General features: G+C 38.2%; 1 protein-coding gene across 1 annotated transcript in view; it reads left to right on the forward strand.

Annotated features, from left to right (window-relative positions):
- The window catches only part of LOC124285299 (zinc finger MYND domain-containing protein 19-like), a 41,375-nt gene extending 29,112 nt beyond the window's left edge, over positions 1–12,263 (forward strand). Inside the window, 5 exon segments of the mRNA XM_046721505.1 lie at positions 4,507–4,633; positions 6,344–6,540; positions 7,145–7,208; positions 8,012–8,111; positions 9,748–12,263. Coding sequence (XP_046577461.1) covers positions 4,507–4,633; positions 6,344–6,540; positions 7,145–7,208; positions 8,012–8,111; positions 9,748–9,850 — 591 coding nt within the window. The 3' untranslated portion in view covers positions 9,851–12,263.
- Positions 12,264–12,561: the final 298 nt, after the last annotated feature.

The following is a 12,561-nucleotide window of genomic DNA, read 5'->3' on the forward strand; positions in this document are numbered from 1 at the left end:
ATTTGATCTGATATTAATGGAATATTCTTAAAAATTGCGTAAAACGTTTTTGACTCACTCACATGGAGTTCATTTTGGAATCTCAAAAGAATCTTTGATACCTGATTCTGTGATGCATGTCTATGTGCAGAGTTATCTCCCTTAGCTGTACTGTGATCCATATTTCACTCCCGCATTTTCCAATTTTGTGATCCCTTTTCATCCCAAACCAAACTGTACACATGGCTTTCAATAGCGTGGTGCACAGTTATTCCAAGCTGACCTCAATGAAAGTGAACTCCATTTCAACATGGCATCAAACTCTACTCACTCACTAACCCATTAACCGATGGCAGTGCGCCTTTAATGAAGTTGAGCACAGTATTGCTACAGTTGAACCAGTGCGGAAGGGTTGTGGTTGAGATTGATTAACGAAATCAGGCAACTGGTTTGTTTCACCAGGGATTCTGGCCTGATGAGGGACGGGCGACATTTCATCATGGGGTAATTTGATGTAGCTTGCATGAAGGGAAGCGTGCTCCAGAAATTGTGCCGGTCAGGTTTCGGAGGTGTTACTGGATGGACCGAAAGTAGTACCCAACCAGGGAGGTAAAATATAGTCCTCTTAATATAGACTGTTAGAGGACTGGCATCTAAACAGAATACAAATTTGTTGATTGATAAAGGCTGTTAGTGTTAGGAGTTTTGAACATACTTCCACGACATGCCTTGCATGTATAAGATGGACTTGAGAGATCTGAATACAAAACTGCTGTTCAATAAACAATACCTTGTATTGTCCACAATATGTGTGTGTAAGTTGTGGGTAACAATTTTGACTGGTGATAGTTTGACTGAAACAAAGTAATTCAAATATAATAATGATATTATTCAGTGTATTTTTAAATATTTATTTAGGAACAACTTGTTTTTTCTACCCAGTCTCATTTTTAGACAAAATCTGTTGATGTGGATATGCAGTCTTTTGTTTTTAATTTTTTTTAAATGTAGGTTAATATTTTCATATGAAGATACGTTTTGAGAGCATGTGATTTTGTTCTGTAGGCCATTTATAGAGAAAATTAAATGTCAAAACAATGCTGCACTTGTCACCATCGACCCGGTAGTTTTGTTATAGTGTCGTAGGGAAATATCAATATTTTCTGGTTGCAGTATCAGATTACATGTGTATGAAGTTGTATGGACGGATGCAGGGTACAGAGATTAATAACATGCAGCTCAGGCAATATTGATCCGTCCGTCTCCCTTGACTTGGACAGGGAGGAATTATTGAGGATGGATAATTTTAAAACCTCATTGTTAAACGACATACTTACATAGGTTCTGGTATTTTCTTATTTTCCATATTATCATGAGATCTATTTTATGACGACAATGATGACGATGATGATGACGATGACGATGAAGGTGGTGATGATGATGATATCTCATTTTTCATATGATCTTGAGATCTGTTTGATGATGATGATGATGATGATAATAATGGTGGTGGCGATTACGATGACGATGATGATGATGATGATGATGATGATGATGATGATGATGATGATGATGATGATGATGATGATGATGATGATGATGATGATGGTGGTGGTGGTGGTGGTGGTGGTGATGATGATGATGATGACGATGACAGCCAATGGTTTTAACATATGCAGGTTTTAACATTGAACTACTTCTACATTTGTTAAAATCGTTTGTGAATTTTCATTGAACATTTCAATCAACAAAATGACCAGTTCCTGATCTCCCAGTGAAGGCTTGTAACTATTTTTGGTTAGAACTAATTGAGAGCATATTGGATTTGGTGAAGTTCATCAATAATCAATAATTGGGAGGAAGAAACGCCTACCGATAATTTCTTTTTCTGCTTGTTGGTAATGGATACGCTTTGCTTTAATTCCCCTAACGCAGGGGTGGTTTGACACAGAAATGTTTGATTCTGCAAATTATTCGCGATTTTTATGGATAAAATCTGTTGGTTAATTTGAGTGTCAACACTTTCCTCAGTGGTTTGTTTTATACAAAACAGATATGTCTGAAGCCACTGAACAACGTCATTAACAATAAAAGTACAATTTAATGTAATTGAACAGCCACTTAAAAAAAATGAACCACCAATTTCAAAGAAAGTGACAGAATAATTGAAACTTGATATAAACTAAATATTTATTTAGTTCTAAAATCCAGCTAAAATGAACAGCTGTGAATGCATTGTGGTTGAAATATTAGCCAATGAACAATAGTTCTCATTTACAAGTCAGACAGGCGAGATGAAGATCTTAAGCTTGTGACTCAGACCACTGGGGTGACACTTGAATATTACTAACTGTTCACTATGCCAGGTGAACCTTCTCACCGAGGGAAAGTAAACAACATATCAGCATGTTATTTGTAAACAATGTGACTCATGCTGTATTTCTGTGATGAGAAAAATACTGTTATTTAAAGTTGAATACATGCAGGAATTTACTATTCTTCACAAAACTAGTGTTTGATATTAAGAATGAAAATCAAAGAGACCTTGTCCCGAGGTGAAAATTTAGGCCTCGGTAGATTAAAATACATTGCAACATGTCATAAGGAACCTAGGGCCTTCTTAATTTCGATTGGTGCCAGTAAATTGGTTTTCCTTCGAATGAAAATGACAGATGCTCAGTGTTAAAACTGTCTCCATGGTTTCATGGAGACTGAATGTTGGTCATTCTAGTCCAAGTCTCATCATACCAAGACACATTAAAACATGGTACATGTTGTTTCCCTGCCCTGTGCTTGTCACAAGGGATAAAATAAGCCAGTATAATGTATCTAGGTAGGTTTGTGTGTTAACTTTGACATAATATCTTATTGGGCTGGCACTAGAAAACTAGCATTATTCAAGGCTAGTACATGTAATCAGAGATACAGGCACAGTCAGTAAGACACAGACAGACTGACACACAAACACAGACACAGGGATCAAGACACAGAGACACAGACACACGCAGAGACAGAGACACAGGCACCGATCAAGACCCAGAGACACAGACTGACACACAGGCACACAGACACAGACACATGCATGAACATTGCTTTATGTTGGCCAAGTGTAATTATCTTGAACGTGATGCGATGTGAAACCCATTTCACCTCGTTACATGCAGGGTGTAATTTACATGATTAATGATCCACTCTAAACACAATGTCACAGGTAACGTGCAAACCATGTACAAGTTGTCAGGATAGGTAAAAGATAATGTTTTATTTTCCAGAAATTGTTTTTCATTTGATTAGTACAGTCACATGTAATGTCATCTGACTTTGTGTGCTGGCGATTAGGTGCCTGACTCTGAGGGTGTGGGTTCGAATCCCGGATGGGACTCAACCCCAAAAGTACTAAAATCTGTACTTTACTAAGAAAGTGTAATCCCAAATATAACATACGTTACACATGTAATGTCGTCAAAAGCAAAATGATCCAAGGTTATAGAACCACAGACACAAATATAATGTTGTTTTGCCTGTTATGAATAGACAGCTGGAATACTTGATGCGTAATGCTTATAAAGACTGAGTTAGATAAAATCTAACAGTGCATCTGGAATTTTTTGCCTTCCAGGGAAAGGCAATAGAAAAATAACAACATTGATAAATATTCATTTGAACAGCTTGTTCATAATGAAATCACTTTTCCAATATTTCCCACATCAGGAAGATTTCATGGTAATTTTGCGCTTATGAGTCATGATAAGGGAAATATTCGGTATTGGAAGCATTTTGCCGCCATTAGTACAGGTGTCTGGTGGAACGGACCGGTGGGTCCCATGTGTGGCACATCGAGGGCGTGGTGTGGCTTGCACTGAGCTCACTGGTGTGTCTAAGTGACCTCACCTGGGACATATCCCTGTTTCAATGTACACTGACTGATAACAAGCGAAACAAGATACCTCTACACGTTTTCCTTGTTGATTACAGAATGTACATTTATGTTTGCATTGAAAGGACTGTTTATTTTCGTGTATATATTACGTCTCTTTTAGAAAACCCCAAAACTTGCATCTTGGACCATTTAGGGTCTAGTGGTCTTGAGATGGAGTTGATATCATATCGATTCCACTACTTTTATTCACCGAGGGTATATTTTGGTCTAACGTAAAATAATTGTTTGAAGGTTGGGCTATCGCTTAAATGTGGTATTTTTTTTATTATCAGTGAAGACATTTTGTTGGCATTTCTGTGTAATATAAAATATACATTTTATGCTTTTAGGAAATGTTTGGATGCATTGTAATATTAGCCAATTAAAATAAACATATAACAATCTTTCTCTCATTTCCATTCGAACACACATGTGAGATTTTAAGCTTGTCAGTCCAACCACTTTGTTCTCAGCTACAAGCTGGAAAAGGTCGCCATCTTGAAATCTTGAACATTGTTTTCTTTGTTGGAACATATATGCTTTTAATGATAACGAACTGACAGGAACTTATATGCTAGAGTATATAAATAAACTTTCTTTACTTTCAGGCCAGAGTGGAAGTGGATCGCGATGGCAACGGAGCAAAGATCTATGCATATGCTTACGATATTGTTAAGGGTCGGAGTTCGGGACAGTATCTGCATGAATTATTATGGTAAGCAAGCAGGAAGTTTTGTCACTTGTAAACTTGGAATAAAACAAGGAATTTTGTAGCTACAGGGTAAAGATTGATAAAATGAATTACCATATTTGCCATTTTAAACGCCCCAATCATCTTCTGGACCATTCTGTATGTTGTGTTTATAGACATTTATCGACATTCTGAGCCTGACATGGCACATGATAGTCTATATTTTCTTGTACATACAGCAGATTTTATCAGGTAACACTGCAGTGTGGGAAGAGTGTGTAACTGTCTCGTTACTATTTCCCATTAAATGTTTTAGTTTCCTGAATGTTTTAGCTAAGTTATTTTGACTGTCCATGTATAAGATCCGTGTTTATTAAGGACCGTTCTGACAATTTTAACTTGTTTATTGTTAAATAAGCCCCTACCTGTGAAGGTCCGGGTTAGAATTGGTCTTCAGCAACCCATGCTTGTCGTAAGAGGCGACTAAAGGGATCGGGTGGTCAGGCTCGCTGACTGGGTTGACACATGTCATCATATCCCAATTGCGCAGTATGATGCTCATGCTGTTGATCACTGGATTGTCTGGTCCAGACTCGATTATTTACAGACTGCTGTCATATAGCTGGAATATTGCTGAGTGCGGCGTTAAACAACAATCAATCAATCAATTTAATAAGCCCCACAACTCCCTTTGTCAATTTTCTAAGCACCTGAGGTGTTTATTGTGGTAAATACGTCTCAGGAAATGACTTGTTAAATTTGCTGTCAAACTGGAGGAACCTTCGATTGATTTTATATATTGATTTTGTTCCTATTTATATCTATGTTCCTTATCTCCCACCCATCTTGATGTGAAATATCGGCTCGTCACGCCAAAGACCCGGGTTCGATTCCCCACATGGGCACAATGTGTGAAGCCCATTTCTAGTGTCCCCCGCCGTGATATTGCTGGAATATTGCTAAAAGCGGCGTAAAACTAAACTCAGTCAGTCAGTTGATGTGAAATAAAAAATTTCCTGTCCCAATTTTCCCTGCTGATGCATGATGGGAACAATAATACTCTTAACCTTGCGTTAATAAAAAACCCAGGTCAACTTGAGCTTTCTTCATCCATATTTATGTAAAAAATGTTTGCTGAAGCAACATGACTCGATGTACTTCAAAAATCAATTTAAGAACTATTACCAAGTGATCTAAATTTTAAAATTTTAAATAGCTTACGCAGTTAGTGAAAACATTTAAATTTCGTAATATATGTTTCTATTTATTCCGCCCACCCGCCCTCCAGCTGGTTCAGGTTGCAGATGCTCGTACATGTGAATCTTTGGGTGGTGTTTCTTGTCAATAAGCTGCAGATGTTCAATTGATCAATGGAGTGTTTAGTACTTGAGGCGATACATTTCTGTTTTTAGATTCACATCATTTTTCAGTTTTTATTTCACTTGTTAAAAATCAAAACACATCAAACTCTTTTCTTATTTTTCCATCACATTATTTAATTTCATGACATATTTTACAGATTTTCAAAGAAGTTTATTTTCTATCCATCTACCTGTATATATTTATATGTTTTGGGGGTAAATTTTCAAATTTAAAATTTGACTTATATTTTCACCATGGAATTGTTTGCTCTGGTCATTAGGTTTCGAACCCACCAATGTATATATTGTTGCTAAATCACACAATCTGATTGAGGGAATGCTAAATATGATATCCATTCTTGTTACAGGAACGCACAGAGATTGAGGTGCTAGCACATGGCTACAAAGTTGTAGCACATGGCTACAAAGTTGTACATAAAAATGGCGTGACTGTTGACAATCGCATGGAAAACCTCATTCTTGTGTCCTCCAAATGCTCAACCCCTTACTTAGAGGAACCTTCCAACAAGAACCGAGAACAGAGCTTGTACTGGATAGCAGTCCAACAGCTACAGGGAGACCCCTTAGAAGTGAGGAGAACGGACAGCAGAAATATTTAAGCAAGCTGTCGTTGCCTACATTTACACATATGTGTAGTATCTTGTTTCAGAGGCCATGAATTGTTCTTTCATTTGACATATGTCAGAATGGGCTTTACTTGGATTTTGGTGTAATGAACATTTTTATTTTAATTCTTACTTGTCATAATGTTCTTGCAGGGGAGGTGGGGTAGCCTAGTGGTTAAAGCGTTGGCTCGTCACGCCAAAGACCCGGGTTCGAATCCCCACATGGGTACAATGAGTGAAGCCCATTTCTGGTGTCCCCCGCCGTGATGTTGCTGGAATATTGCTAAAAGCGGCGTAAAACTAAACTCAATCAGTCAGTAATGTTCTTACAAATTTGTGTATGCGGGCCTGTGTGGACCATCTGTTCTTATCATAAACCTGACAAATGTGTGTGAACTGGCTGATGTGTGTGTCATCATGTGTGTCATCATGCCCTGGCAGACTCGGAGCTGACTGACAAGTGTGTAAACCGTGCTCTGATCATAGAATTCATATTTTGTGCAGAGTTGTTTCCCCTTATCTGTTGGTTGATATATGAATACTGACTTTTGTGATGACTTTGTTTCAGCACTTCCCAGAGCCAGTCTACAACAGATATTACAACTCCAATGGGGAAATTGTAGAAAGTGAAGGTATGGCCAGTCTCATTAACTGTCACAACAGACAGAATGTGAATCTTGTACATGACTGAACTAGTCACAGGGATTGTACTCAATTCATTCTGTACTTGACCGACCTTGTCATGGGGATTGTAGCGACCTCGTTCTCAACTTGACCGACCTAGTCATGTGGATTGTGGTGAATCCATTATGTACTTGACCAACCTTGTCATGGGGATTGTGGTGAATCCATTATGTACATGACCGACCTTGTCATGGGGATTGTGGTGAATCCATTATGTACTTGACCGACCTTGTCATGGGGATTGTGGTGAATGCATTATGTACTTGACCGACCTCGTCATGGGGATTGTTGTGAATCCATTATGTACTTGACCGACCTTGTCATGGGGATTGTTGTCAATCCATTATGTATGAATCCATTATGTACTTGACCGACCTTGTCATGGGGATTGTGGTGAATCCATTATGTACTTGACCGACCTTGTCATGGGGATTGTGGTGAATCCATTATGTACTTGACCGACCTTGTCATGGGGATTGTGGTGAATCCATTATGTACTTGACCGACCTTGTCATGGGGATTGTGGTGAATCCATTATATACTTGACCGACCTAGTCATGTGGATTGTGGTGACCTCATTCTATACTTGACCGACCTAGTCATGTGGATTGTGGTGACCTCATTCTGGACTTGACCGACCTAGTCATGGGGGTTGTAGTGACCTCATTCTGTATGTTCTGTGTTTGTTTACACACAGCTGTGTGTCCTATGAGCACCAGTACCGTCTGTAACTGTCCTGTGTATGTTCCAGAAGACAGCTGTGTGTACTACGAGTGCCACTACCTGCCCTGCACAAACATGGAGAAAGAGATCAGGGAATTCAGTATATGCGGCAGATGCCAGGAAGTCAGGTAACTCCACATCCATTTAACTCTTAATCCCTTCCTCCCTTCAACCATTGACCAAATAGCTCCTAGCCCCTTCCTCCCTTCAACCATCAACCAAACAGCTCTGAGCCCCTTCCTCCCTTCAACCATCAACCAAACAGCTCTGAGCCCCTTCCTCCCTTCAACCATTGACCAAATAGCCCTGGAACACCTTCATCCCTTCAACCATTGACCAAATAGCTCCAAGCCCCTTCCTCCCTTCAACCATTGAAAACACCTTCAGCCCTTCAACCATTGACCAAATAGCTCAAGCCCCTTCCTCCCTTCAACCATTGACCAAATAGCCCTGGAATACACCTTCATCCCTTCAACCATTGACCAAATAGCTCATCCCTCACTTGACACCATTCAACCATTGACAAATAGCTTCATCCCTTCAACCATTGACAAATAGCCCTGGAACTCCTTCATCCTTCAACCATTGACCAAATGGCTCAACCATTGACCAAATAGTGCTCATCCTTCAACCATTGACAAATAGCCCTGGAACTCCTTCATCCCTTCAACCATTGACCAAATAGCTCCAAGCCCCTTCCTCCCTTCAACCATTGACCAAATAGCCCTGGAACTCCTTCATCCCTTCAACCATTGACAAATAGCCCTCCTTCATCCTTCAATCATGGAACTCCTTCATCCCTTCAATCATTGACCAAATAGCCCTGGCCCTGGAACTCCTTCATCCCTTCAACCATTGACAAATAGCCCTGGAACTCCTTCATCCCTTCAACCATTGACCAAATAGCCCTGGAACTCCTTCATCCCTTCAATCATTGACCAAATAGCCCTGGAGCCCCTTCATCCCTTCAATCATTGACAAATAGCCCTGGAACTCCTTCATCCCTTCAACCATTGACCAAATAGCCCTGGAGCACCTTCATCCCTTCAACCATTGACCAAATAGCCCTGGAGCCCCTTCATCCCTTCAACCATTGACCAAATAGCCCTGGAGCCCCTTCCTTCAACCATTCATCCCCTGGAACTCCTTCATCCCTTCAACCATTGACCAAATATGCCCTGGAAGTCCCTTTTCATCCCTTCAACCATTGACCAAATAGCTCTGAGCCCCTTCATCCCTTCAACCATTGACAAATAGCCCTGGAACTCCTTCATCCTTTCAACCATTGACCAAATAGCTCCAAGTCCCTTTTCCCTTCAACCATTGACCAAATAGCTCTGAGCCGCTTCATCCATTCAACCACCAAATAGCTGTGAACCCAGTTATTCCTTCATCACTCGCTGCAAGTGTATTGAATTATTTTTAAAACAAAAATTGCATTGTTTTGAATATATGTGCCAGTATCTTCATACTCATGATCTGGCGAAATATTATTAAATCTTTTTTTTGTTGATTTTTAGTTTCACATTTTTTATTTTTTCATGACAAATTAAATTTCAATGAAGGATAGTGCTCGTTTCCAGAACTAAAGTCATAAACCCTTGATTATTACTCAATGGAACACTGAAAGGAATGTTAAAAATTGTGAATCTTTATTAAATGAATGCAGATTTTACTTATTTTTGTGTTGTATCAGTACGAGTTTGTTGTTGGAAAACAAGAATTTTTCTATTATTTTAACATTTCTTTGTTTGTTTTTAACAGGTATTGCGGAACCTACTGCCAGCAAAGGGACTGGCCAGTTCATAAACGATACTGTCGAGAACGACGACATTTATTCATATCGGAGCGACCTCCAGATCGATAGCTTTACCCCTCATGTCACAATTCCATCATCTTCGCTATATTCCATTGTCATTGTGTTTCTACGTCCCATTGTACATAAACAACAACTCACCTTTTTGGTGTTTTTATAATGTAGGAGAGTGATAGTGATTTGAGAGAAAGAAATTTTTACAAAGCTGTAAGAGTTATCTCCCCTGAACTTTGCAAGTTGTCCCTTACAACATACACCAAGATGCTGTGGTGGTGTTGTGAACCTTAAGTGCAGTGTTTAGATTGTCATGATATTCTGAATATTATTTGTCAATCTGAGAGTTGACTGAGTGTTAAGATTGATGGAATATTTGTTTGATTGTTACGTGAAGAAGTGCATAATATCTGTCACAGATGTCTATCACTTGAAAGATTTTTAGCACTACACATTCCAAGCTGGGTTGTCATGACTACGATTCCTTGTTATAGTTTTCACTTTGCTGTGAATGCTAGTATTTAGTTGTGAAAGTAATGCTGTCGTTTCAGGCCTTTGTTTATGAATCTCACCGACTCTTTTTAAACAAAACCAAACCAGGATTCTATTGTTTTGATGGTTGTTGTTTATACATGTTAAAAATCCCAACAAAATCCTTGAAATAACCACAGCATTATTTTTGTTTTCTTTTTCCTATATTATTTGTGATGCATGGAACTGAAAAGAAATCAGCATGGATGCTGGTTAAGTTTAATCCCTATTTGAGTAGTTTTGTGCCTTTTTGTTGAAAAAAAGAGTTGATATTTTCGGCTTTGCTAGTTTTGCACCCATGACATTCCTTTCAGTATAACCAAAGATGTGTTTATGAAGATATGCAAGTTGTTTGAAGGGAGATAACTCTCAAGGCTTCAGTGTGCATAACATTTAATCTTGACATGTCCGTTCCTTATACACTGAACAGACTGATTGAACCATAAATATGTATTCATCATGTATTAGATTTTTCTTGGAACAATGGGAAAAACTGACTTGAAAAGGAAGGAGGTTCCCCATATCTGTTGTGATTTCATCACATTTGTTCAGGGCAGGTATTTTATTAAAAGATATATGCATGAAAACATGTTTCAGAGTCACAATCTCCCTTGCAATTTTACGAATGTTTTACCCCTATCTCTAGCCTGTTTGTTGTGTCGCTCCCAATACAGTAATACAGCCCAATGATCTCTCACTATCTAGTCCAGAGAGATATTTTGAGAGTTATTTAGCTGATTCTTCTGATGTCACAAGTGTTTTTCAACATTTTATGTCTTTCAAATTCTTTTTCAACAAAGTTTTCAGTCTTCTGTGTCATTGGGTCTTCTGCCAAGAGTTATGTCCCTTGCAACAAGAGTTATGTCCCTTTGTTCCATTAAAAATACCTTTGATTGTGCAATATATTGCTTGATGCCATAGAACTCGCATAGTTGTGAAAATAATCACTTCAATCTAGTCTTTGTTTGTCCACATCTGATCATTGTTTTGCCCCATTGTCTTAGAATGGGATGTTCTGCTTCAAAGGATGGATGATACCATTTTCTTATGAAGGGTAGAAGGCCTTTGCTTTAAATTGTTTTGACTGTACCTAGTCTAATATCTATTGCACCCAATGGTATGATCAACAAGATCTCATGAACTTCAAGTATCTGTTTTAAATATTTAAAAACGTGAAAGTCGCCTGTAGATAAGGACAGTGGTATATGACTAGCCATCGCTGCTGTTATTTTTTTTATCAGAATCATATAAAAACTGTTGGCAGTGAGTTTATAATAAAGCTCAAGCATTAAATTTTAGTATAAACATGACACTTTGTGACAAAAATTCTGCCAAACAAGAGACACAGGTAGGCAATTGTTTTAACTCTGAATTGAAATCTGAAAAACATAGAAATACAGTTTGAAACCGTTGGGGCTTATGCCATCTGAAAGACAATCTGACTTTGATATTTATTTATTTATTTAATTTTTTGTGTCATTTTGAAAAACAGCCCACAGGAATCTTTTGACTTTAATGTCTGATAAATAAGTTATCAGTTTGTCGTGGCTTAATGCATGTAAACGAATCTCGGTTATATTATGATCCGTGTAGTGTTTCAAAGATTACCACTAGCGAAATATTTTGTAACTCATCACTGTCAACGTTTTGTTATTTTTCCAGTATTGAGTGCTAATTATGTTTTAATTTATCTAGATTATTTATGTTGCAACTATTGATCACAGCAATATAGTATATGTCTAAAATGTCTCCACATCGGAACTTGTCCCCAGAAAGTATGTATGTAAGTAAGTTAATTGCTACTTCCTAAGAGCCTATCATCTCCACATGTTTCTATGAAACATGCATTCGTAACTACTCGTCTCTTTCCGTGACCTACAAGAAGACTCACACCTGTATAGTACGCCATTATTGCCAAGAATTGTGGCAAACCCGAAAATCGCCTGTAGTAAATTGTGAATGAGGTCAAACAGCTTCTTCGTGATTATCAATTTTCATTATTATTTACGTGATTCTAAAATGATCTTGTTACTGATATTTGTTAACGACATAAGAAACTTATTTAAAGTGACTTTCGTGTTGTATTATAAATTATCTTGTTACTGATATTTGTTAACGACATAAGAAACTTATTTAAAGTGACTTTCGTGTTGTATTATAAATTTCTGGGAGTAGCCAGGGAATGAATGAGTTGCCGGAAATGACACGAGTAGTTACGAATGTTTACATGAGCGATC

The sequence above is a fragment of the Haliotis rubra genome, unplaced genomic scaffold (genome assembly GCF_003918875.1).
Source record: "Haliotis rubra isolate DU_JTF1 unplaced genomic scaffold, ASM391887v1 Scf358, whole genome shotgun sequence".
Taxonomy (NCBI): domain Eukaryota; kingdom Metazoa; phylum Mollusca; class Gastropoda; order Lepetellida; family Haliotidae; genus Haliotis; species Haliotis rubra.